The following is a 27,893-nucleotide window of genomic DNA, read 5'->3' as shown; positions in this document are numbered from 1 at the left end:
GCAACTGCTGGCGCACACCTCTACCGTGTGAACTACCTAGCAGCAGAACCTTCTTCTTTCTGTTAGACTTTGCAGCTGACCTAGGCCTCCTAACTGCTGTGGAATGCTGCATGTTCACTACATCGAGAGGCTCTTCTCCACTCAACTCTTGTCAGTTGGTCAAATCTATTGCATATATGCAAAGTATAACTGCCTGAATACCTCCTCATGCTAGCTGCCTTCTTGCCAACTGCCAGTTCCCATTCTCTACCACCCTTCACCCTCCTCAACCTACCTAGCTCCTCCTTTGTGTGTTGTAACTGCACCTGAAGGGCATAGATCTTATGCTTCTGCTCCTCTATCAACTTATTTCTACTGCATATTCTGCATTTGCTGGAGAGGATCTCGATAGAATGCCCACTGGCTTCCCCACTGCATACACCCCCCCCCCCCCCCCCCAATGACTTTGAACAAATCCCATACTGTAACCCACTACTCACAAGCCTGCGACAGAGCCCATACTTCTCACTCGTGGTAAAATTTTACTGTTACTGAAAAAAACTATATGTCTATGTTACCTAAGTTCAGTTACACCAGTAGAACTATTTATAGAACTAACAATAGCGGTCTCGAAAGTCTCTGTCTGCTAAGAAAGCAACTACTTTTATTAATACTACTACTAATACTATACAGCTAATACCAATACCAACAAAACTTCACAAAATTATTCGCTAAAATCAAAAATTCAAGCAACCACTGGAAACCTCAACAGTGTTAAAACACTGAATGAAAATTTTACTGAAATATTTCACTATAAACAATAAGAAACATAAGCTGAAAACTAAAGCACGAAATTTAATAAACGACTTCAATGCACAGAAAACTCAAAAAGGCAAGCGAACATTTCCAAAAGTTTATTAAATCATTATCTTGTCACAAACAGCACGAAACACTGCTGAAAACTATTAAATTAATAACTGTATAACAGTGCACAAATAACTTTGTCAGTACTTGGCTTTACAACTGCAACAGCTGCAATTGCACGCCACAAAATGTAAACACACAGCTGAGGCATGAGGCTGGGACGAACGACGTAAGCACATTCACGAATAACAGACCACTCGAGTCAATAACACAGGAAGAAAGACTGAGATTAATGAATATCCACTAATTAGTTACTTTTATGCCAAATATTAACACAAATAAACTTTAAAATAAGTAACTGAAGACTGAAACTTTATGAAATATTGATGAGCAATTTCAACAGCAGTCGAGCACACGTAACGTCACACCAGGGACACTGCTCCAGGACCTGATAAGATCCATTATGCCATGCATCGTCATCTGTCCCCTGAATCGAAAGCATAGCTCCTCTCTACTTTGTCAGATCTGGTTTGATGGACAGTTCCCCACAATGTGGAAGGAGGCAATATTAATTCCATTCTGGAAACCAGGCAAGGACCGTTGCACTCCTAACTGTTACAGGAGTGTAGCCCTTATCATTTGTGTGGATAAGACTCTTGAACACATGGTCAATGCCCACCTCCTCTAGCTGCTGGAATCCTGATGTCACTTAAGCCACTCCCTGTGCAGTTTCAGGTGCTACCGTTCCACCCTTGACAAATTAATTCTACTGGAGACGGTGATACAGGAGTCCTTCTTATGCCGAACCATTTGGTTTTTGTGCTTTTTGACCTCGAGAAACCATATGACACTACTTGGAGGTACAACATTCTTTGCCAACTTCATGAATGGGGACTACACAGATGCCTGCCTCTTCTTATCCAATCCTTTCTCTAGGACCAGCATATTCGACATTGTGTTGGCAATGCTTTGTCTGAGTGTTGGGTTCAAGAGAATGGGGTCCCCCGAGACCGTGTCCACAGTGTCACATTGTTTACCATTTTTACCATTGCTATCAACGGCATTTCCTATTTCCTTCGCAGTCAGGAGCCCTGTCAAATGTTCTTTGTTTGTGGATGACTTTGCAATCTTCTACTCTTTCTCTTATCTTGTAAGGAGGACAAGGTAGCTACAGCTAACCATTAGGATGTTCGAAACCTGGCCCAGGACAAGTGGTTTTCGGTTCTCACCTGAGAAGACTACGTGTGTCAATTTTGACCATGCTCATCGAAGTTTTAACCAACTAGTGCTCACAATGGGGGGACAATTTTTTTTTTTTTCAAGTAGCAGTGCACTTTTTGGGTTTATTATTTGACTTGAAAGTGACTTGGCTTCCACATTTGAAAGACCTACAAACAAAGGGCTTCCAGTCATTTAAAATTTTGAAATGCCTTAGCGAAAAACATGGGGAGCTGACAGATGCTGGCTGCTGCAGTTTTATAGGGCATTTGTTCAGTCATGTTTAGATTATGGCAGTGTGGTCTACGGATCAGCCTGTCCTTCCTACCTCAAGATGTCCACCAAGAGGGCATTCAGATATCGACTGGAGCCTTTCAGATCAGCCGAGTTCAGAGTCTGTGTGTAGTAGCTGGATTCGGCAATGTGTCCTTTTGGCTTGACAGGTGCTGAAAATCCCAGCATCACCTCAGTCATTGACATTTAGTTTAGTGGCCCAACCCACCTTTGAATGGCTGTCCAGGAATATCAAAATACACAGCCAGGGATGGAATCTTGTACCCCAGATTATGTTTTTACACCTTTGTTTTCGTCCATTTTAAGTACGAACCAGAGTTTTATTGTTGTTTGTACAGATGGATTCCAGCAAGAGAATGTCCTTGATTGTTCTGCTGTTTTCACTGTTACTGTTTTTAAAGTGCGTCTTCCAGAACAATTCACAAATTACGATGTGGAATTACGTGGCAATGTGACGGCACCGGAGAGGGTTCACAGACATCAGTGTACAAGGGTTCTTGTTTGTTCAGGCTCTCTTAGTGCACTGCAAGCACTTCACCAACTGTATCCAGTAGACCAGCTGATTCAGCTCATCCACGACTCCTTACAGCCATCGTTTTGCTGGGTGCCTGGCCAATCGGGATACAGGGCAACGACATGGCCACGACATGGCCAACAAATCCACCAAGGGAGCATGTCAGGATGGTGCTGTCCATCAATGTCCCATCCTGTTGCACGCCATCATCTCATTTTTTGCCAGACTCATCATGTGTCAGTGGCAGTGGGAGACTGAATGGTTGCAAATTGACCACGAAGTTATGGCGGACTTCACGTCAGCCTCACCGCCGAAAGGAGGTTCTGCTTACCAGAATGCGCGTTGGACATAGCCCTTTAATACATGGCTTCTCCTCCTCTGGCAGGATGATCCACCACTCTGTAATGTTTGTAGCATGCCACTTTCAGTTCAGCATATTGTGGCAACTTGTGTCCCATGTACTGATATTAGGGCAGCACTCAGTCTCGATTGAGATTTGCCTACCATCCTCACAGATACTGATTCCAGTGTTACAAGAGTGGTGAAATTTTGTCAACTGTCCGGCCTCATCCCGCAGTTGGTGGGGGAGGGAGGCAGAATTTAATACATCCCAAACTGATCCTCATGTTGTGACAGCATTCGTCCCCACCCATGACATTCATGTGCTGACTTTTTGTCAGGGCACTGATGACCATGATGTTGAGCACTTCTCACTGAGGCATCATAATCATCAAATTGGTCATGAAATATTGAAGGTTGTATGAAGGTTACAGATAAATATTCCACACAATCTCTTGATGAGTGCTAAACAAAATGAAATTACCTGTTACTGGACAACACACTTAGGTTGTGGCTCTGATGTATTTGATGAACCGTATAAGAGTCAGAAACACATTAATGAATTTAGCATAGCGTCCAAGGCAGCAGGGTATGGTGCAGCGTACTGCCCCTATATAAAGTAGATTCACTCCAGACTGGAGTGTAATGTAGCTCTCCTTCCACCATTAAAAACAATTTTGGTACGTTGGCTACATTTCTTACTCAGCAAAGTGCCTCAAACCTAATGGCTACATTTTTCTCTGCTAATTCTTGGAACTGAATACAGCAATAATTTTGAAGCAAGATTGTGTGTCAATATCCTTAATGCCGTTTTGCTGCGGAATTCTTAAGCATTATATTAAGGTATGGAAAATTTTCTTGTGAGAAGAAAGCTCCTACACACAAATCAGCACAAATTTAGAAAGAATCGCTTGTATGGAACTCGGCTTGTTCTTTTCTTGCACAATCTCCTCCAAACTGTCAATGAAAAGTGACAGACAAATTCCATATTCCTAGATTTCTGGAAAGTATGTACCACAGTGCCACAGTGCATACTTACGATGTAGGGTCAAACACACGGAATAGATTTTCAGAGTGGCTCGATTTTTAGGTAATCAAACTCAGTATGGTGTCCTGGATGACAAGTGTTCGTAAGAGATAAGGATATTGTCAGAAGTGTCACAGTAAAGTGTGGTAGAACTGCTCCTGTTCCCTATATACATAAACAGTCTATCAGAATGAGTGAGAAGCAATCTGCTGCTGTTTGCTGACAGCTCTGTAGTGAGGACACCTACACCTGTGGACAAGAGAGGTTGTGCCCCTCCCCCCTAACCCCATCTCTCAGAAAAAGGAAAAAATATAGTGTACTCAGGTGTTTTTCTTTCAAGAAAATTATTTAAAAGTCGATATCATGTAGATTCTTAATGGCTTTGGGATTGGAATTTTTATGCCCACTGAAAAGTTGCCATTCATCTTACAAAATATTAGAAATATTGAGTATCCCTGAGTCTAACACCCCCCACCCCCCTTCCCTGCAAACTTTTGTATTGTGGCCCTGCTCTGTAGTGTTCAGGAAATGTCATTGTTGAGCGACTGTAGAACTACACAGGTTGACTTGGACAGAATTTCTATTTGATATGAGTGGTGGCTTGATATAAATGTAAAAAAAAAAATATATATAAGATAATTCAGATGAGGAAAAAAATCCATAATGTTTGAATACAACATTGGTGATATGCTGGTTGACACAGTCTCATGAATAAAATATGTAGGCTTAATGTTGCTGAATGACATGAAATGGATCAAGTATGCAATGTTGGTTTTAGGGAATGTGAGTGGTTAACTTCAGTGTATTGGGAGAATTCTAGGAAAATGTAGTCCATGTATAGAGAGACCTTGTAAAGAACACTTGTGCAACCCATTCTTGTGTTGCTCAATGTTTGGCATCCCTACCAGGACAAATTAAACGAAGACATCTAAGCAGTTCAGAGATATATTGTGAGGTTTGTTACCAGCAGCTTCAATCAGTACGCAAGTATTACAGAAATGTTCTGTTAATGCCTGTAAGGAAGAAGACGTTCTTTTTGTGAAACATTGTTGACAAAATTTGAGAACTGACATTTGTGACAGACTGCATAATGAGTCTACTGCTACCATTGTACATGTCTCGTAATGACTGTGAACACAGTTAAGAGAAATCCTGGCTCATATGGAAGCATATAACAGTTGTTTTTCCCTTGCTCTAATTATGAATGGGATAGGAGGGGGAATGACTATGTAGTCAAGTCAGTGTAAGAACAACCCAGTTGCAGTGGGCTAATCGTGGCAGCTTCAAGCCCTTACCTCAACCAATTGTGTAATGCGATTTGGTGAACATCTCTTCAGCAATGCCTCAGTGCTGTTGGAGTTTTATTTAGGTAACTGGTATTTCCAGTCAATGTCTCGACGCCTGTGAGTACTGTTTGAAAGGTTTGTGTGTGTGTGTGTGTGTGTGTGTGTGTGTGTGTTCCGTGGATTCTGTAGTGAGTTTCTTGACATTTATTGTGATAATGGTTTCTTTTAGCACACGGAAGTTTGGGGAAAGTGTTGTGCTGAAAGGCCAAGCATGCAAAATTATTCAGATTATGTGATTATTTTGAAAGGGACAATGACAGTCCTTTGATACCAGTCAGCACATCATGATTGACACAGAGGCAGAAGTTTTGAATATCTCTACTGTGACAGTCAAAAGAGTGACAGACGAGGAGGAGAGTGCAAATTCAACTGGAAGCTCTGTTCTTGTGATGTTCGGAAAGACAAGGAAGAAATTGTCATGTGACACACATTGACAACCTTGACAAAAATGCAGTTAGACATCATATACATTGAGGTGATAAAAAGTCATGGAATATCTCCTAATATCGTGTCAGACCACCTCCTGTCCAGCGTAGTGCAGCAACTAGAAGTGACATGTACTCAATAAGCTGTTGGAAATCCTGTGCAGAAATTTTGAGCCATGCTGCATCTATAGCCATCCATAATTGCAGAAGCGTTGTCAGTGCAGGATGGTGCAGGTGGATGAACTGAGCTCTTGATTACGTCCCATAAATGTTTGATAGAATTTATGTCGGATGATCCTGGTGGCCAGATGATTCAATCAAATTGTCCAGAATATTCTTCAAACCAGTTGTAAACATTTGTGGCTTATTGACATGGCACATTGTCATCCATAAAAATTCCTCTGTTGTTTGGGAACATGAAGTCCATGAATGGCTACAGAGGTCTCCAAGTAACCAAACATAACCATTTCCAATCAGTGATTGGTTCATTTGGGCCCGAGGACTCAGTCCATTCCATGTAAACACAGCCCAAACACCGTTTTGGTGCCATCACCAGCTTGCACAGTGCGTTGTTGACAACTCAGGTTCATCGCTTGTGGGGTTTGCGCCACACACAAACCCTACCATTAGCTCTTACCAACCGAAATTGGGATTCATCTGATCAGGCCACAGTTTTCCAGTCAATATGGTCATGGGACCAGGAGAGACATGGCAGGCAATGTTATGTTGTTACCAAACGCACTCACATTGGTCGATAGTTCTGAACTAAAGGAGTAAATTATTCCAGGAGCAAATTTTTCATTTACTTCCGAAGTAAATTTATTTGCTCCATTAATGTCGGAGAGCACCATTGAAGAGTACACTGTTACGTTAGTAATTTAAGGAGGAAATAAGGCCAGAATTTACTTATCAAATTGTAACATGGGATCTTATTAATATCCACCATACTACTGCTGGAAGAGCTTTTAACAATTTGATAAACAGTTTAATTGCCTTAAAGCCACTGTATGTGTCCATGCCACAAATCCAAGAAAATATATCAAAGAACAAAAGGGAATTCTACAAACTGGTAAATTCCCAAACGTCATGGGGCCATAAATTGTGTACATATACCCATACTTTGTCCTTCTGGAGCACAAGCAGAACTATACAGAAATTGCAAGAATTTTTTTCTATCAATACACAAATCATCTGTGATGCCAATATGAAGATTTTAAATATGGTAAGCCATTGGCCAGGTTCAATGCGTTATGCACACATTTGGGACAATAGTAGAGTTGCTGCAGAATTTGAAAATGGACAGTATGATGGGTTGCTTGTTGGAGATAGTGGATGTGCTCTCTCCAAACTTCTTATGACGTCTTGTGTTCTGAGCCCTCACAGGAGCCAAACGGAGATACAGTAGAGCCCATATTGTTACCAGATGTGTAATAGAGCGAGCGTTAGGTATTTGGAAGAAATGTTTCCAAATTCTCACCAAAACAATGTGATTTAAACCAAACAAGTGTGGGAATGTTATTGTGGCTGCGGCAGTTCTGCACAACTGTGGAATAGGAGTTAGAGATGTGTTTCACCCAGATGCTGTGGAGGTGAATGACATTGAACAGTGTGCATTTCAGCCAGAAGCAGATGCTGCAGGCCAAGTTGTCAGAAGGTCTATTATACTTAATTACTTTAAATAAAATTTTACCTAGTTTTCTAGTAAAATTATAAGTTAATGTAAAGACTTTTCCTTCTTAAATGAATAAATAAGCCACCAGTTCGTCACCAGTGCAGTGAAAAGTGACTCATTTTATTTATGTGTAATTTAATAGTTATGTTCTTTTTTCTTTCTTCCCCTTTTTTTGCTAGCAGATTAACATTCTCATTTTATTTCTTAATTGAGTATACAAAGTCATACATTGTTTTTGTTATTTCTAAGAAAAATTACTTCTTTTATAATATTGCAAATCCAGATAAATATTAGAATGTGGTATTAACAAAAATTAGTACTGACCCCCTCCCCCATGAACCATTGACCTTGCCATTGGTGGGCAGGCTTGCGTGCCTCAGCGATACAGATAGCCGTACCGTAGTGCACAATGGAGGGGTATCTGTTGAGAGACCAGACAAATGTGTGGTTCCTGAAGAGGGGCAGCAGCCTTTTCAGTAGTTGCAGGGGCAACAGTCTGGATGATTGACTAATCTGGCCTTGTAACACTAACCAAAACAGCTAACTGTGCTGGTACTGCGAATGGCTGAAAGCAAGGGGAAAGGCGTAATTTTTCCCAAGGGTATGCAGCTTTACTGTATGGTTAAATGATGATGGCATCCTCTTGGGTAAAACATTCCGGAGGTAAAATAGTCCCCCATTCGGATCTCCGGGCGGGGACTACTCAGGAGGACGTTGTTATCGGGAGAAAGAAAATTGGCGTTCTACGGATCGAAGCGTGGAATGTCAGATCCCGTAATCGGGCAGGTAGGTTAGAAAATTTAAAATGGAGAATGGATAGGTTAATGTTATATATAGTGGGAATTAGTGAAGTTCGGTGGCAGGAGAAACAAGACTTTTGGTCAGCTGAATACAGGGCTATAAATACAAAATCAAATAGGGGTAATGCAGGAGTAGGTTTAATAATAAATAGGAAAATAGGAATGTGGCTAAGCTACCACAAACAGCATAGTGAACGCATTATTGTGGCAAAGATAGATACGAAGCCCACCCCTACCACAGTAGTACAAGTTTATATGCCAACTAGCTCCGCAAATCACGAAGAGATTGATGAAATGTATGACGAGATAAAATAAATTATTAAGTTAGTGAAGGGAGGCGAAAATTTAAGTCATGGGTGACTGGAATTCGATAGTAGGGAAATGGAGAAATGGAAACGTATTAGGTAAATATGGATTGGGGGGAAAAAATGAAAGAGGAAGCTGCCTGGTAGCATTTTGCACAGAGCATAACTTAATCATAGCTAACATTTGGTTCAAGAATCATGAAAAAAGTTTGTATACGTGGAAGAATCCTGGAGATACTAGAAGATATCAGATAGATTATATAATGGTAAGACAGAGATTCAGGAATGAGGTTTTAATTTGTGAGACATTTCCAGGGGCGGATGTGGACTCTGACCACAATCTATTGGTTATGAACTGTAGATTAAAACTGAAGAAACTGCAAAAAGGTGGGAATTTAAGGAGATGGGACCTGGATAAACTGAAAGAACCAGAGGTTGCACAGAGTTTCAGGGAGAGCATACAGGAACAATTGACAGGAATGGGGGAAATAAATACAGTAGAAGAAGAATAGGTAGCTCTAAGGGATGAAGTAGTGAAGGCAGCAGAGGATCAAGTAGGTAAAAAGACGAGGGCTAATAGAAATCCTTGGGTAACAGAAGAGATACTGAATTGATGAAAGGAGAAAATATAAAAATGCAGTTAATGAAGCAGGCAAAAAGGAATACAGACATCTCAAAAATGAGATCGACAGGAAGTGCAAAATGGCTAGAGGACAAATGTGAGGATGTAGAGGCACATATCAGTAAGGGTAAGATAGATACTGCCTACAGGAAAATTAAAGAGACCTTTGGAGAAAAGAGAACCACTTGTATGAATATCAGGAGCTCAGATGGAAATCCAGTTCTAGGCAAAGAAGGGAAAACAGAAATGTGGAAGGAGTATATAGAGGATCTATACAAAGGCGATGTTCTTGAGGACAATATTATAGAAATGGAAGAGAATGTAGATGAATGAAATAGGAGATTGATACTGTGTGAAGAGTTTGTCAGAGCACTGAAAGACCTAAGTCGAAACAAGGCCTTGGGAGTAAACAACATTCCAGTAGAACTACTGACAGCCTTAGGAAAGCCAGACCTAACAAAACTCTACCCTCTAGTGAGCAAGATGTATGAGACAGCCGAAATACCCTCAGACTTCAAAAATAATTTAATAATTCCAATCCCAAAGAAAGCAGGTGTTGACAGATGTGAAAATTACCGAACTATCAGTTTAATAAGCCATGGCCGCAAAATACTAACATGAATTCTTTACAGACGAATGGAAAAACTGGTAGAAACCGACCTCGGGGAAGATCAGTTTGGATTCCATAGAAATGTTGGAACATGTGAGGGAATATTGACCCTACGACTTATCTTAGAAAATAGATTAAGAAAAGGCAAACCTACGTTTCTAGCATTTGCAGACTTCGAGAAAGCTTTTGACAATTTTGACTTGAATACTCTCTTTCAAATTCTGTAGGTGGCAGGGGTAAAATACAGGAAGCGAAAGGCTATTTACAATTTGTACAGAAACCAGATGGCAGTTGTAAGAGTCGAGGGGCACGAAAGGGAAGCAGTGGTTGGGAAGGGAGTGAGACAGGGTTGTAGCCTATCCCCGATGTTGTTCAATCTGTATATTGAGCAAGCAATAAAGTAAACGAAAGAAAAATTCGGAGTTAGAATTAAAATCCATGGGGAAGAAATAAAAACTTTGAGGTTTGCCAATGACATTGTAGTTCTGTCATAGACAGCAAAGGACCTGGAAGAGCAACTGAATGGAATGGACAGTGTCTTGAAAGGAGGATATAAGGTGAACATCAACAAAATCAAAACGAGAATAATGGACTGTAGTCGAATTAAATCGGGTGATGCTGAGGGAATTGATTAGGAAATGAGATGCTTAAAGTAGTAAATGGGTTTTGCTATTTTGGGAGCAGAATAACTGATAATGGTCGAAGTAGAGAGGATATAAACTGTAGACTGGCAACGGCAAGGAAAGCATTTCTGAAGAAGAGAAATTTGTTAACATCGAGTATAGATTTAAGTGTCAGGAAGTCGTTTTTGAAAGCATTTGTATGGAGTGTAGCCATGTATGGAAGTGAAACATGGACGTTAAATAGTTTAGACAAGAAGAGAATAGAAGCTTTCGAAATGTGGTGCTACAGAAGAATGCTGAAGATTAGATGGGTAGATCACTTAACTAATGAGGAGGTACTGAATAGAATTGGAGAGATGAGAAATTTGTGGCGCAACTTGACTAGAGGAAGGGCATATTCTGAGGCATCAAGGCATCACCAATTTAGTATTGGAGGGCAGTGTGGAGGTTAAAAATCGTAAAGGGAGACCAAGAGATGAATACACTAAACCGATTCAGAAGGATGTAGGTTGCAGTAGGTACTGGGAGATGAACCTTGCACAGGATAGATTAGCATGAAAAGCTGCATCAAACCAAGTCTCGGGACTGAAGACCACAACAACAACAGTACTGACACTGAAATGATAAACACAAATATTATTCCATACAAGAAACAAGCACATATTAACCATTTGAAAAAATACCAAGGAAATAAAAGATGTTTTATAAATACGAATATTTTCTTATTCATTCACAAAAACCTAAATTTCTCGAGCACACTGGCTGAAGAACCGGAACCCGAAGTTTGCTCCATTACGTTCTTGAACTTATTCATAGTTTCCAATTTAAGGTTATGCTCTCCTTTCATGATTTCTCTTTGCCTTTCTATTAACAACATTTTTGCATTGTATTCCTCTCATATTAAATGTATTTTTAAGGAATGAAGCTTGTCTGGTTTTTTCAACAACTCTTGGTTCTTCACTACAACCACATGTTCTCTCCGTCTTTTGTTGGGCACATCTTCTGATACGCTCCCACCAGAGAAGCAGGCTGAGGTTCATGACTAAGGGATAAAGTTCCATCTTCAGCAGTTTCGTTGCTACCTTCAGAGCAGTTATCATCATCAAAGTTGCTTGAAAGTATCACATTATCTTCAGGTGTGTCATTGCTGTTAACTCACAAAACGTTATGAGTGCTATTGACATAGGATTTCACATTGATTACGTATTTGTATATTTCCAGAAGGCTTTTTAAACTGTACCCCACAAGTGGCTTGTAATTAAGTTGCACGTTTATGGCATATCGTCACAGTTATGCGACTGGGTTTTGTATCTCTTGTCAGAGGGATCACAGTACGTAGTAGTTGATGGAAAGTCATCGAGTAAAACAGAAGTGATTTCTGTTGTTCCCCACGGCAGTGTTATAGGCCTTCTGTTGTTCCTTATCTATACAAATGATTTAGAAGACAGTCTGAGTAGACATCTTAGATTGTTTGCAGATTATGCTGTCGTTTATCATCTAGTGAAGTCATCAGATGATCAGCCAATTGCAAAGCGATCTAGGTAAGATTTCTGTATGGTAAAAAAATTGACAGTTGACCCTAATTAATGAAAAGTGTGGTGTCCTCTACATGAGTGCTAAAAGGAATCTGCTAAACTTTGGTTACACAATAAATCAGTCAAATCTAAATGCCATAAACTTGACTAAATATGTACGAATTACAATTGCAAACAATTTAAATTGGAAAAAACACATAGAAAATGATAGGAGGAAGGTGAACTAAAGACTCTGTTTTATTGACAGAACACCTAGAAGATGCAACAGACTTAGTAGAGAGACTGCCTACCCTACACTTGACAGTCCTCTTTTGGAGTATTGCACAATGTAGGATCATTACCAGATAGGATTAACAGAGTACATCAAGAAAGTTGAAAGAAGGGTAGCATGTTATATATTATTGAGAAATAAGGGGGAGCGTGTCACGGACGGATTTGTGGTAGACATCATTAAAACAAAGGCATTTCACGTTGCGGCGGGATCTTCTCTCGAAATTTCAGTCACCAACTTTCTCCTCCAAATGTGAAAACATTTTTTTGATGCCAACCTACATAGGGAGAAACGATCATCATAATAAAATAAGGGAAATCAGAGCTTGCACAGAAAGATACAAGTGTTTATTTTTTCTGTTCAGTTTTCCACAGTGGAACAATAGAGAATCATTGTAAAGGTGTTTCAATGAACCCTTTGACAGGCACGTAAGTGTGATTCACAGAGTAGGCATCTAGATGTAGATCTAGATATACTAAATTTTCCTACGAGAGTGCTTTTTATAGTGAGAACTTGTTCAATTTTTTAATGTAATTTTAATTTGATTGTAAACTGATCTCCTTAAAATTTGTTTGTGCTAATTTCCCAATGTCATTCGAGTGTTCCATTTTACTTACAGTTTTTATTTTATTTTGTTCTTCCAACTTCCTTTTGTACTGCTCGACCTCAGAGACGTTTCCATTGATGTATACAGAAGCATCATTCATTCCTGGATGTGGTGCTGCATTTTGTTGTTTTGATAAGCAGTTACTGTTTGCACTATGCACGAGACAACATAACTAAACCCCATCTTAGTAAATTTATCATTTATCTATGTTAGATGTTGAAGATGCTGATTCTGATCCTGAACGAGAGGAGTCTGATCCAAATGCCGGTAGATTTGTTCGTTACCAGTTTACACCCCAGTTCCTTAAGCTAAAGACTGTGGGAGCAACGTAAGTATTCTTGACTTAACAAAAATGAAATGTAACTTATTTATTAACAGTATTTATAAGTGTGTTTTTTTTCTTTTCTTTTCTCCCCTCAAGAGTTGAGTTTACTGTTGGAAATAAACCAGTCAGTAAATTCCGGATGATTGAAAGACATTTCTTCAGAGATAAACTGTTAAAGAGTTTTGATTTTGAATTTGGTTTCTGCATACCTAATAGCAAGAATACATGTGAACACATTTATGAATTTCCAACGTTGCCACCAGAGCTAGGTATGTATTACTTTATATTTCAAATTTTGTATTTGTGGGGAACCACAGCCTCCAGATGCTTAATAAATGTAAACATGATCCATAGTAGGCTGTAATGCAATGTTTATTTAATGGTGTGATTAGCTAATTTTGACTCAGCATCATCGTCATTTGAAAATGACACAAAATACAGATGTTACGAATGTGCTTGATAATGACACTTAGTTGAAATTGGCTAATTGCACAATTAAGTAAACATCGCATTACAGCCCACCATGGATCATGTTTACTTTTATTAACCTTATATTTACATAGAGTGAAACAGATTGGATTCATTAGTTGCTGTACCTTACCACTTTTTTTTTTTACGCATCTAGTTCCATATGAGCAAATTGAGGAGCAAATCTCCAAGGTCACGGAACATGTCAGTACATAAAATTACAACATAAAAGAAATAACAGATAAAATGTTTCAAAAAAAATATATCAATCCATAAGTTTATGTAAACGCAATCAACAATATAACACAGGAATCAGCTTAATTTTTCAAGGAACTCCCCAACAGGGTAGAAGGAGTGACTCATGAGGAAACTCGTCAGTTTCGATTTGAAAGTGCGTGGATTAGTGTTAAGATTTTTGAATTCATGTGGTAGCTTATTGAAAATGGATGCAGCAGTATACTGCACCCTTACTGCACAAGAGTCAAGGAAGTGCGATCCAAATGCAGATCGGATTTCTACCTAGTATTAACTGAGTGAAAGCTGCTAATTCTTGGGAATAAGCTGATATTGTTAACAAGAAACGACAGTAAAGAATATATATATATTGAGAGGTCATTGTCAGAATACTCTGACTAGTGAACAGGGGTCAACAACAGGTTCCCGAACTTATATCGGGTGTTACCCGAACTGTCATTTTCCAAGCCAAAAATATCCTTTGAGAATGGAGTTACCCCAAAATATAATACCATATGACACAAGCAAATGAAGATAAGCAAAGTAGACTGTTTTTTGTGTTGAACTATCTCTTACTTCAGATACCATTCAAATAGTGAAATCCCCCTGCGGGTTCGGGGGTTAGAATAGGCCCGCGGTATTCCTGCCTGTCGTACGAGGCGACTAAAAGGAGTCTCACATGTTTCGGCCTTATGTGATGGTCCCCTCTCGGGTTTGACCTCCATCTTTCTAAATTATTCCGAAGAGCGAGCCAATTGGGGAAGGGCGCCTTACGTGGTGCACTGTATCCGTCGTGCATTGAGACCTTTAGCCGGCTTTTTCGTCGTTGCAATGGTGTTCCGCTCGTTTTCCATCTCTTGGGCGAGGATACGTCCCTGGATGCGATTCCCACGCTGCACTCTGCAGTGTTTCTTTTAACTGCGACGACGACCTTGGACAGTTTTGCACCTAAGATCCAGCACGGTAGCCAGTCCGTTGTGGTGGGGCCGCCATGTACCCTCTTGGTTGTAGCCCCCTGACAACACAGGGATCGCTCTACTGATGCCTGCGCCGTTAACTCCCCACGTATGCCAAGGAGTAGATGCCCGTCTCCCTGGGGCATCAGGACTCCCGGCAATGGACATCCTGCCAGGTGGCTATTGCTGCGGCTGGGTGGCGCCCGTGGGGAGGGCCCTTGGTCGGAGTAGGTGGCATCAGGGCGGATGACCCGCAATGAAGCGTGGTACATCATCTCTCGCTGGCGGCCAGCCGCCAGCAGTCTCTAAGCGTTCTCGGGCTCAATTTAATGCTGAAAAGTACAATCCGAAAACGTTCCCCTCTCTGGCCACGCCGTGGGAGGAGCGTAAGTCTCAGGATGGAGGTAATAGTTATTCGCCCCGATTCTTGGTTTGTACGATAGCTGATGGGGAGTCTTTTCTCTCCACAAAGCCTCAGTTCTTCGTCGAGCATTTAGAGGACAAGTTTGGGGAGGTGGAGGGCTTGTCTAAAATGCGCTCTGGCTCAGTACTGATACAAACGGCATCCTCCGCCCAGTCACGCAGGTTACTTGCTTGTGACAAGTTGGGGGATGTTAACGTTACTATTACTCCACATAAGAGTTTAAATATGGTCCAGGGTGTTATTTTCCATAGGGACCTCCTTTTGCAGTCTGATGACGAGCTGCGCGCCAACTTAGAACGTAGAGGTGTTCATTTCGTCCGGCGCGTTCATCGGGGTCCGAGGGACAATCAGGTTGCTACCGGTGCCTTCGTCTTGGCCTTCGAGGGTGATACGTTACCGGAAAAGGTCAAGGTGATGGTCTACCGATGTGACGTCAAGCCCTATATCCCTCCCCCGATGCGGTGCTTCAAGTGCTGGAAGTTCGGCCATATGTCTTCCCGCTGCACTTCCAGCCTCACATGTCGAGATTGCGGACGCCCATCTCATCCCGATACTCCATGTGCCCCGCCTCCCATCTGTGTCAACTGCGGGGAGCACCATTCACCTTGCTCGCCTGACTGCAAAGTCTTTCAGAAAGAGCGCAAAATTATGGAATATAAGACCCTGGACCGGCTGAGCTATACTGAGGCCAAAAGGAAATATGACAGACTCCATCCTGTGAGAATGACATCTTCTTATGCAGCTGCTACGACAACTGTGCTAGCCCCATCAGTTTCGAGACTTCCAGCCAGCTCGATAAGCAGTACGACTCCTCCTGCCCCCTTGCCTGTGGGGGGCTCTACCCAACCGGTTGCTCCTGCACCACCTACCTCAGGAGCAACCTCCTCCCACCCGTCGGGGACGTCCGTCCCCGCTTCTCAGCCGGAGAAGCGTCTAACTTCTTCGGCTACTCTCGCCCGTAAGAGTTCCCTTGGGACCCTCCCTTCCCAGGGTTCCACCAGCGGGAAGGATGACGGCCGCCAGTGGCATAAGTCCTCACCAGCGGCCGGGCGTAGGGCTTCACGATCCTCCTCTGTCCCGGAGACTGAATCGGTGAAGCCTTCCCAGCCGGTGCAACCCAAGGTTCAGCGAGAGAAGTCCAAGAGAAAGACCTCTAAGGCCAAAGAACTTGCGGTGGCGCCAACCCCACCGCACCTTTCGCGCTCTGCGTCTGAGGATGCAGTCGAGATTCTAGCGTCCGCTGAGGACCTTGATCTCGCTGGTCCCTCAGACGCCATGGATGCCTCTCGTACGGGTACTGAATCGGTGGCAGTGAGTGAACAAGCGGCGTAAATTGCCTTCCCAGTCCTTTCACGCCTTTCTCAGCCATGGACAATATCATCCTCCAGTGGAACTGTGGCGGTTTTTTCCACCATCTAGCTGAGCTCCAACAACTTATCAGCCGTCACCCTTTCTTCTGCATAGCTCTTCAGGAAACTTGGTTTCCAGCAATGCGAACCCCCGCCCTCCGTGGCTATCGGGGTTATTATAAGAACAGGGCAGCGTATGAAAGGGTGTCGGGTGGCGTCTGCCTCTACGTCCTTCACACTCTGCACAGCGAGTCTGTCCCTCTCCACACACCTTTAGAGGCTGTCGCTGTTCGGGTGTGGACGCCACAGGCTGTTACCGTCTGCAGTCTTTACCTTCCACCGGATGGTGATGTCTCGCAGCATGTCCTGGCTGCGCTGATAGCCCAATTGCCGCCACCTTTCTTGCTATTGGGCGACTTCAACGCCCATAACCCTCTGTGGGGTGGGTCAGTGGCAACAGGTCGAGGCGCCATCGTTGAGCATTTATTGTCGCAGCTCGATCTCTCGATTTTAAATGATGGTGCCTTCACACACTTCAGTGTGGCGCATGGCACATACTCCGCCATTGACCTTTCAATATGTAGCCCTGGCCTCTTACCGTCTCTCCAATGGAGTGTGCATGACGACCTGTGTGGTAGTGACCACTTTCCGATCTTTCTGTCACTACCACAGCGTCACTCTTCTGGGCGCCCTAGCAGATGGGCTATGAATAAGGCTGACTGGGACTTGTTCTCCTCCACTGCCGCTATTGAGCCTCTCTCTAGTGATGACATTGATGCGGTGGTTCAATCGGTCACCACCGGCATCGTTACTGCCGCCGAATCTGCCATTCCCCGTTCTTCTGGGTCCCCTCGGCGGAAGGCTGTGCCTTGGTGGTCGCCTGAAATCGCTGAAGCGATTAAAGATCGCCGGCGGGCGCTCCAGCGTCACAAGCGACATCCCTCCTTAGACCACCTTATCGCCTTCAAACGGCTGCGTGCGCGGGCCCGCCTCCTTATCCGCCAAGGCAAGAAGGAGTGCTGGGAGCGGTATGTGTCCACCATTGGCCTCCATGTCACTCCTTCGCAGGTCTGGGCCAAGATTCGACGCGTCTACGGCTATCGGACCCCTGCCAGCGTCCCTGCGCTCTCACTGAATGGAGCAGTTTGTACTGACTCCGACGTCATTGCAAACCGCTTAGCAGAGCATTTTGCTATGAGTTCCGCTTCTGCGAATTACCCCCAGGCCTTCCGCTCCATTAAAGAGCGGATGGAACGTCGGAGCCTTTCTTTTCGCACCGACGCTTCTGAACCCTACAACGCTCCATTCAGTGAGTGGGAATTTCAGAGTGCCCTTGCTGCTTGCCCTGATACCGCTCCCGGGCCAGATCGCATCCACTGTCAGATGCTGAAACACCTTTCAGTGGACTGCAAGCGACGCCTCCTCGACCTTTACAACCGTCTCTGGGTCGAGGGCGAGTTTCCGTCGCAATGGCGGGAAAGTATTGTCATCCCCATTTTGAAACCTGGAAAGAACCCTCTGGAGGTGGACAGCTACCGTCCCATTAGTCTCACCAACGTTCTTTGCAAGTTGCTTGAACGGATGGTGAGCCGGCGCTTAAATTGGGTGCTGGAGTCTCGGGGCCTTCTGGCTCCGTCTCAGGGTGGGTTCCGGAAAGGCCGCTCCGCCGCCGACAATCTGGTGAGCCTGGAGTCGGCCATCCGTACTGCCTTTGCCCGCCGTCAGCACCTGGTCGCTGTCTTTTTCTACATGCGGAAGGCGTACGATACGACATGGCGTCATCACATCCTTTCTACGCTTTAAGTGTCTGCCTGTTTTTAATAGCCATTAACGGGCTCGCTGCGGCCGTGGGAAATTCTGTCTCTGCTTCCCTGTATGCTGACGACTTCTGCCTTTATTACAGCTCTACTGGCATTGCAGCTGTTGAACGTCAGCTACAGGGCGCTATCCGTAAGGCGCAGTCTTGGGCTGTAGAGCATGGGTTTCAGTTTTCGGCAGCCAAGACCCGCGTTATGCATTTCTGCCGGCGCCGAACAGTCCATCCTGGGCCGCGGCTTTATCTTGGCGACGAACTCCTTGCTGTGGTGGAAACCCACAGGTTTTTGGGGGTGGTTTTCGATGCCCGGTTGACTTGGCTGCCTCATATCCGGCAGCTTAAACAGACGTGTTGGCGGCATCTAAACGCTCTGAGATGCTTGAGCCACACCCACTGGGGCGCCGACCGCTCTACCCTGTTGCGGCTCTACCAGGCGTTAATCCAGTCTCGCCTGGATTATGGGTGCCTAGCTTATGGCTCAGCATCCCCATCTGCGTTGCGGGTGCTGGACCCAATTCTCCACAGCGGGATACGCCTTGCCACTGGTGCTTTCCGCACCAGCCCTGTGGACAGTGTACTAGTGGAGGCAGGTGTACCTCCACTGCGGTTCCGGCGCCAACGTTTGCTGGCCGCTTATGCGGCCCATGTTCTAAGCTTGCCCGGGCATCCAAATTATCGTGTCCTGTTCCCGCAGTCAGTCGTCCATCTGCCAGACCGTCGGCCCCGGTCGGGTTGTCCGATCGCCGTACGCGTCAAGGAGCTTCTCTGTGGGCTTGGGTTTTTCCCTGTTCCACCTCCTTTCCGGGCGCCTCTGCGTACACCCCCGTGGTGTGTTCCTCGCCCTTGCCTTCGGCTCGACTTGACACAGGGCTCGAAGGACTCGGTCCCTCCAGAGGCCTTCCGCTGCCGCTTTTATTCCATCCTGGCCACGTATCAGGGCTCTGGAATTGTTTACACCGACGGTTCGATGGTTGCTGGTCGTGTCGGGTATGCGCTAACTCTAGGGGACCATTCCGAACAACGGTCCTTGGCGGCTGGCTGCAGCGTTTACACTGCTGAGCTAGTCGCCATCTTTAGAGCCCTAGAGTATATCCGCTCCTGCTCAGGTGAGTCCTTCGTTATCTGTAGCGATTCCCTGAGCGGTTTACGAGCTCTCGACCAGTGTTTTCCTCGTTCTCGTCTGGTGATGGCTATCCATGAGTCCCTGCATACTCTTGCGCGTTGCGGCCGCTCTGTGGTCTTTGTGTGGACCCCCGGTCATGTCGGTATCCCGGGCAATGAACATGTTGACCGCCTGGCGAAAGAGGCCACGAGTAAACCATCTCTGGATGTTGGCCTCCCAGAGGCTGATTTGCGGGCGGTCCTCCGCCGAAAAGTTTTTGCGCTTTGGGACGCTGAATGGCGCGATCGGATTACACCCAATAAACTCCGTGCCATTAAGGAGACGACGACTGTGTGGCGGTCCTCCATGCGAGCCAACCGCAGGGACTCAGTCGTCCTTTGTCGGCTCCGCATTGGCCACTCCCGGCTAACACACAGTTATTTACTGCGCCGGGAGGACCCTCCTGTATGTCGCTGCGGGGCGGCTTTGACGGTGGCCCACATTCTGTTGGCCTGCCCCCTTTTAGCTGTGGTCAGGCAGACATTTGCGCTGCCTGATACGCTCCCTGCCGTTTTATCCGATGACCCTGTTATGGCTGCCTTAGTTTTACGTTTTATTAGGGCAGGGAGTTTTTATTCTTTCATCTGAGTGTTTCTGTTTTATTTTTTGTTTTGATTCTGGCCTTTGGCCTATGATTTTAAACTGATCTTTTAATGTGTTTCTAAGTGGTTGGCTTTTCCTTTTTTATTTCTATGGTCGGCCAACCACTGTCACACTCTGTGTGGTTTTAGTTCGTTTTGTCTTGTCCTTGTCTCCGTTTCTCTTGTTCTGTATCGTCTGTGATCTATTCTGTTCCTCGTTTTTATTCTCTGTGGATGTTCTTTGTCTTTGGAAAAAGGGACCGATGACCGTAGCAGTCTGGTCCCTTTCATCCCCCAAACCAACCAACCAACCAAATAGTGAAAATGGAAGCATTAAATCTTTGAACGAGATCCTGAACGTTGGCTTTCCAGTACAGTTTGCTATCTGCCTGAATACCCAACAATTTGAACTGTTCAGTTTCACTAGTCATATGCCCATCCTGTAAAATTAAAATTACGGGCTTTGTTAAATTGTGTGTTAGAAACTGTAAAAACTGACTCTTATTATGATTTAGCATTAGTTCTATTTTCTAAGAGTCATGAACTTATGTCATGAACTGCACTATTTGAAACAGAGTCAATGTTGCACACAACATCCTTTACTACTAAGCTAGTGTCATCGCCAAACAGAAATATTTTAGAATGACATGTAATACTAGAGGGCATATCATTTATAGAAATAATGAACAGGAGCCATGACTTATTAAACTGATAGTTTGGTAATTTTCACACCTGTCAACACTGTCTGTCTTTGGGATTTGAATTATATTCTTCTTGAAGTCTGAGGGTATTTCGTCCGTCTCGTACATCTTGCTCACCAGATGGTAAGACTTTTGGCTGGCTCTCCTGAGGCTATCAGTAGTTCTAAGGAATGTTGTCCACTCCCAGGGCCTTGTTTCGACTTAGGTCTTTCAGCGCTCTGTCAAATTCTTCACGCAGTATCATATCTCCCATTTCATCTTCACTTACATCCTCTCCCATTTCCATAATATTGCCCTCAAGTACATCGCTCTTGTGTAGACCCTCTATATACTCCTTCCATGTTTCTTCTTTTCCTTCTTTGCTTAGAACTGATTTTCCATCTGAGCTCTTGATATTCATAGAATTACCTCTTTTTTCCTCCAAAGGTCTCTCTAATTTTCCTGTAGGCAGTATTTATCTTACCCCTAGTGATATATGGCTCTACATCCTTACATTTGTCCTCTTGCATTCCTGCTTAGCCATTTTGCACTTCTTGTCAATCTCATTTTTCAGACGTTCGTATTCCTTTTTGCCTGCTTCATTTAGTGCATTTTTATATTTTCTCCTTTCATTAAATTCAATATCTCTTTTGTTACCCAAGGAGTTCTACTAGCCCTTGTCTTTTTACCTACTTGATCCTCTGCTCCCTTCACTATTTCATCTATCAAAGCTACCAATTCTTCTTCTATGGTATTTCTTTCCCATGGTCTTGTCAGTCTTTTCCTAATGCTCTCTTTGAAACTCTCTACAACCTTCGGTTCTTTCGGTTTATCTAGATCCCATCTCCTTAAATTCCCACCTCTTTGCAGTTTCTTCAGTTTTAATCTACAATTCATAACCAATACATTGTGGTCAGAGACCACATCTGCTAAAACCTTTTTCCTAAGTCTCTGTGTTACCATTCCGTTAATATGCTAAAGGATGTAATGGAAATTTCATTGTTCATTTGCACCACCACTGTGCTGCAAGGGGTGGACATTTCAAAAAGATTGTAAAGTGAGTCAAAGGCTGCTTGCAAAGGACAAGATTAAGTATGCACACGAAACCACATGAGCTGCATAGCATGCAGTACCATTTGTAAGCATTTTGAACTATTTCAAAACTTTTGCATAAAATTCTTACAGCTTTCACAATAAACATACCTGTTGTTGCACTTCTCTATCAATCTTAATTTTTGAGATAATTGTTTTTGAAATCTGAACTCTTTCCCTGGACACCCTGTAGATGCTACCTGTAGGAGAATGAAGAAACCTTTGGAAAAAAGTGAAGCAACTATATGAATTTTAAGGTGACAAGAGACTACTAAGCAAGAAAAGAAGGCCTGGAAGGTGAAAGAGCTATGTAAAGAAAGCAGACTTGAAAACAGTATTATGGAAATGCAGGGAGGAGTAGATGAAGAGGACATGGGATATATTAACTAAAGAGTTTAAAGATCTAAGTCAAAACAAGGCACCTTAGATAGGTGACATTCCCTCAGAATTATGTGGATAAACAGGAGAAAATACCGTGACAAAGCTATTTCATCTGGTAGGCAAGATATATGAGTCAGGCAAAATACTTTAACTTCATAAAGACTGATAATCACCATTCCAAAGAAAACAGGTGTGAATATTACAGAACCATCTATGAAATTGTTAGAAATTCTGAAGGTAGCAGTGATAAAGCACAGGGAAAATTTTTTTTCATACTTTTACAGAGACCAGGCTGCAGTTTCATGAGTCAAATGACGTGTAAGGGAAGCAGTAGTTGAAACTAAGTTGTTGCTTATTCCCAATGCTATTCAGTCCATACATTGAGCAAGCATCAAGGAAGAACGTGGGAAGAGAACTGAAGTTGACCAGGAAGAATAAAAACTTCAATGTTTGCTGATGATATTTTAATTTTATCAAATATGACAAAGGACTCTGAAGATAAATTGAATAGGAAAGGTAGTGTCTTTAAATACGAGGGTTGTACCAAAAGTAAGGTTCCCAATGAGCTACAGCCTCGAGGGAAGGTGCTAGGCTAAATCGGACAACAGTGCCATGTGCAGTGGTTCCTGCACTTTCGAGCCTGCCCATCCACGATTCGCTACGTCGCTCAGTGTTGGCTTGGCAGCAGTCAGAGATGGAAGTGTTGTTTGCTGCTCCCACCAAGTGCGAGGTTCAAGCAGTAATCCAGTTTCTCCACACAAGGAAGTTACTGCCCACGGAGATTTATTGGCAGCTGACTGAGGTTTATGGTGATGAGTGCATGTCCGTTCAGCACGTCCACAAATGGTGCAGGGCTTTTGCTGAGGGTCACACGGAAGTTCACGATGAAGAACGGAAATCGCTGGTTTCGGATCGGATTGTCCAGGAGATCAACAGTGAGCTGCTCAAAGATCAGAGGGTCACTGTTTGTGAACTTGTTGAATGTATTCCTGAAGCTTCCCACTGCATAATTGAAAGAACTTTGACAGAAATGTTGGGTTATCGCAAGGTATGTGCTCGCTGGGTCCCTGGATGCTGACTCACGGACACAAGGAGCAACGCCGTGACTGTGCTTGCAAGTTTCTTCAACAGTGGGGGGGGGGGGGGGGGGGGGGGGCGCAACAAGGAGAAGTTGATGGGCTTTATCCTCATGGGCAGTGAAACATGGGTGTTTCATTACACCCCCGAAACAAAACAACAGTCTTGTCAGTGGCGTCACACGCTTCCTCAGCGGGTGATGGGAGACTTCTTTGACTTAGTAATACAGAACCTGGAGCACAATCTTTAAAAGTTTGTTGAAAAAAATGGAGACTATGTTGAAAAATAGACAAAAGTGTAAGCTTTTCAACGATGTATTAATTAGTAACAATAAACAATGTTTTCTACTTGTAAAAAATATCGGAACCTTACTTTTGGTTTGACTTGTCATTGATCCTCATTACCTGCCACTGTACACTGACAGAGATTTTTATTTTCTTATTATTGTTTTCATATCTCTCTCTTTTTTAATGTGGTAAGTTATTACTGGTGAAGTGATGGTTTATGACATGCGGTGATCCAATGTGGGGCTTCACTGCATTCACTGTCACTGAAAAAAAAAGTAAATCTCCACATTTTCTACTTTTTTGCCTTGATGAAAATATTTGTCAACCAGTATTTCATTTTACAGTTTCTGTGTAACTCCAGTTTTAATGTACGAGGGTAATTGTAAAAGTAAGGTCTCCTATTTTTTTTATAAGTACATAGACCTGTTTATTTCTACAATGGTTTACATCAGTTTACAGCTTGAACATTTAGCTATTTTTCAACATAATCACCATTTCTGTCGATGCATTTTTGTAGATGCTGTGGCAGTTTTTGTATGCCCGTGTCATACCAACTCGCCACTATGCTGTTCAGAAAGTTATGAACCTCTTCTTTCACCTCGTCATCGGAGCTGAATTGCTGGGACCACAATTAGCGCTGACAGGTACTGTGAGACTCTGAAAAAACTCAAACGGGCAATTCAGAACTGGAGAAGAGGATCGTTGAGCAAGGGCGTACACATTCTCCATGACAACGCTCACCCACACATCGCTCGGCAAACCGTTGCCCTCCTGCAACAGTTTCAGTGGAACATAATCAACCACCCACCCTATAATCCTGACTTGGCGCCCAGTGACTATCACCTGTTCCCAAGATTAAAAGAACATTTTACTGGAAAGCAATTCAGCTCCAACATAGAGGTAAAGAAAAGGTTCATAACTTTCAGAACAGCATGGTGGTGATCTGGTATGACATGGGCATACAAAAATGGCCACAGCGTCTACAAAAATGCATCGGCAGAAATGGTGATTATGTCAAAAAATAACTAAATGTTCAAGCTGTAAACTGATGTAAACCATTGTAGAAATAAACAGATCTATGTACTTATTTAAAAAAATAGGAGACCTTATTTTTGGGATTACCCTCGTAACTGTATAAATCAGCAGGTTAATGTGCCTTCTGAGCTACAGAACATGACATAATTTCTGTTCTCCCAGCTCACTTGACTGATTTGGATTAATAATTTGTTCACTTCTTCACAGTGGTGTATTGTCTCACTGCTGTGCATGCCTCATTTTCCCATTGCCAGAACGCTTTTCTGAATTCTAAATAACAATAAAAAAAGCAGGGTAAGGAATGGTAGTTTTCATGGATAAATAGGAAAGGCATCGTGAACACTAGGTTTGTTGTGTGGGTCAAAACTGTGCATGTTACTCTTATAGTTATATCTGCTTATGTGCTTGTGCACATCTCAGAATGCTGAGCAGTTCATCACTACATAATGATGATAAATAGTACAGTATGGTAATTACTCAATAATTAATATAACAATATTATGAAAAGGAAAGTTGCTTCACACCATATAGTGGAGATACTGAGTCGCAGATAGGTACAACAAAAACACTGTAACACTGTCACAAATATAGCTTTTGGCAAGCAAGGCCTTCGTCAAAAGTACACCCCCCCCCCCCCCACACACACACACACACACACACACACACACATGCATATGCACACACACATGACTGCAGTCTCTGGCAGCTGAAGCCACACTGTGAGCAGCAGCACCAGTGCATGTTGAGAGCAGTGACTGGTTGGGAGTAAGGGGGAAACTGGGCGGGAAGGGGGACAGTGAAGTTGGTTGGTTTGTGGGATTAAAGGGACCAGACTGCTACGGTCATCGGTCCCGGGACAGTGAAGTGCTGTTGGGGAACACACAGGGACGAGATGGAGAGAGGGTAGGGCAGCTATGAGTAGTCGGAAGATTAGACCTTTCCTCCAGAAACCTTAACCCCACAAATATCAGTCCTTTTTCCAAAGGCCTCACCTTTTTCCCGATTCCCAAATTCAATCTTGCAGGACTTGTTAAAGAGCTTCTCTCTTTCTTCTGATCCCTACAGTGTAAACACTTTTTTGCCACCACCTCTACCAATTAGACTCAACCAAAAGCCTGACTCAGTTAAGTCCTCTAGTTAACTCCTCCATCAAACTGTGATCCACCCCCACTGCCCCAAAATCACCCTCTGTTAACTTTCCAGAATTTCTTAACCTTGAATCTTGCCTCATCATCATTCCCCAAATCCCTCAATATGTAAACTAACCTTACATCCACAGAAATAACCGCAGTCCACCATCTAAAAACTGATCCCGACCTTATAATCCTACTTGCGGACAAAGGCTCCACCACTGTTGTCTTGAACCGCAAGGATTACCAGGCAGAAGGATTCTGCCAGCTATCAGACACATCCGCCTACAAATCTTGCCACAATGACCTCATTCCAGAAATCCAGCAAGATCTCCAGTCACTCTTCAAATCCTTAGGCCCATTCCAGGAACCTCACCCCTACCATTCCCCACCCTCCTACCATCTGTATGCTTCCTAAGTCCGTAAACCCAACCATCCAGGATGTCCCATTGTGGCTGGTTACTGTGACCCCACTGAGAGAATCTCTGCTCTCGTAGACCAACACCTCCGAGCTATTACCTGGAACCTACCCTCCTATATGAAAGATACCAACCATTTCCTCCACCAACTCTCCACAGTTCCTGTCTCTTAAACACCCGGTACCCTGCTCGTCACTATTGATGCCACCTCCCTTTATACTAACCGCCCTCGTGCCCATGGCCTTACCCCTATGGAACACTATATTTCTCAACGCCCTACGGATTCCAAATCAACAACCTCTTCCCAAATTGCCATGACCAACAATATCCTCACCTATGATTACTTATCCTTTGAAGGCATTACCTACAAACAAATTCAGGGTATGGCTATGGACACCCGTATGGCACCATCCTATGCCAACCTATTCATGGGCCATCTAGAGGAATCCTTCCCAAACACCCAGAATTCTAAACTCCTCACCTGGTTCATATTCATTGAAGACATCTTCGCAGGCTGGATCGAGGGTGAGGACACCCTATCTACATTCCTCCACAACCGTAACAGCTTCTCCCCCATTTGCCTCACCTGGTCCTACTCAGCCCAACAGGCCATCTCCCTAGATGTTGACCCCCACATCAAAGATAGCTACATCAGTATCTCCACCCATATCAAACCTACTAACCACCAGCAGTACCTCCACTTTGACAGCTACCACCCTTTCCATACCAAGAAGTCCCTTTATACAGACTAGCCACCCGAGGTTGTTGCATCTGCAGTGATGAGCAGTCCCTCTCAAAATATACCAAGTGTCTCACTGAAGCCTTCACAGTCCATAATTATCCTCCCTACCTTGTACAAAAACAAATCTCCGGTGCCTTATCTTTCCAGTCTCCGACCACCTCTCAAAGTCTCACCTTCTCGCCACAGAGGAGCATTCCCCTTGTAACTCACTACCTCCCAGAACTGGAGCAACTGAATTACATTTTCCACCAAGGTTTTGACTATCTCTCGTGCCCTGAAATGAGAAATGTGGTGCCCACTATCCTTCCCATCCCTCCCACAGTGGTATTCTGCGGTCCACCGAACCTACACAGTCTACTGGTCCATGCCAACAAAACCCTGCTCTCAAACCCTTACCTCATGGCTCATAACCCTGTAATAGACCTAGATGCAACATCTATCCCATACATCCTCCCACCACCACCTACTCCCGACCGGTCACTAACATAACCTATCCCATCAAAGGCAGTGCTACCTGTGAAACCTGTCATGTTATCTACAAGCTAAGCTGCAACCACTGTGCTGCAGTCTATGTGGGCACGGCAACTAAAAAGCTGTCTGTCTGCATGAATGTTCACTGATAGTGTGGCTTCAGTTGCCAGAGACTGCAATCGCGTGCGCGCGCCCGCGCGCGCGCGTGTGTGT

The 27,893-nt window shown here is 43.7% G+C and overlaps 1 protein-coding gene across 2 annotated transcripts in view; it reads left to right on the top strand.

Annotated features, from left to right (window-relative positions):
- Positions 1-27,893, top strand: part of LOC126100935 (protein unc-119 homolog B) — a 45,964-nt gene that overhangs the window by 14,890 nt on the left and 3,181 nt on the right. The window contains exons 4-5 of one of the 2 annotated variants that reach the window (XM_049911598.1): positions 13,265-13,379; positions 13,473-13,645. In XM_049911598.1, the coding sequence (XP_049767555.1) occupies positions 13,265-13,379; positions 13,473-13,645 (288 nt within the window). The remainder of the gene's footprint in view (positions 1-13,264; positions 13,380-13,472; positions 13,646-27,893) is intronic. The other variant, XM_049911599.1, reaches the window with a different exon arrangement.

The sequence above is a fragment of the Schistocerca cancellata genome, chromosome 9, assembly GCF_023864275.1.
Source record: "Schistocerca cancellata isolate TAMUIC-IGC-003103 chromosome 9, iqSchCanc2.1, whole genome shotgun sequence".
In the NCBI taxonomy this organism is placed as follows: domain Eukaryota; kingdom Metazoa; phylum Arthropoda; class Insecta; order Orthoptera; family Acrididae; genus Schistocerca; species Schistocerca cancellata.
The sequence above is the reverse complement of the archived record's forward strand: the minus strand, read 5'-3'. Positions and strand labels throughout refer to the sequence as shown.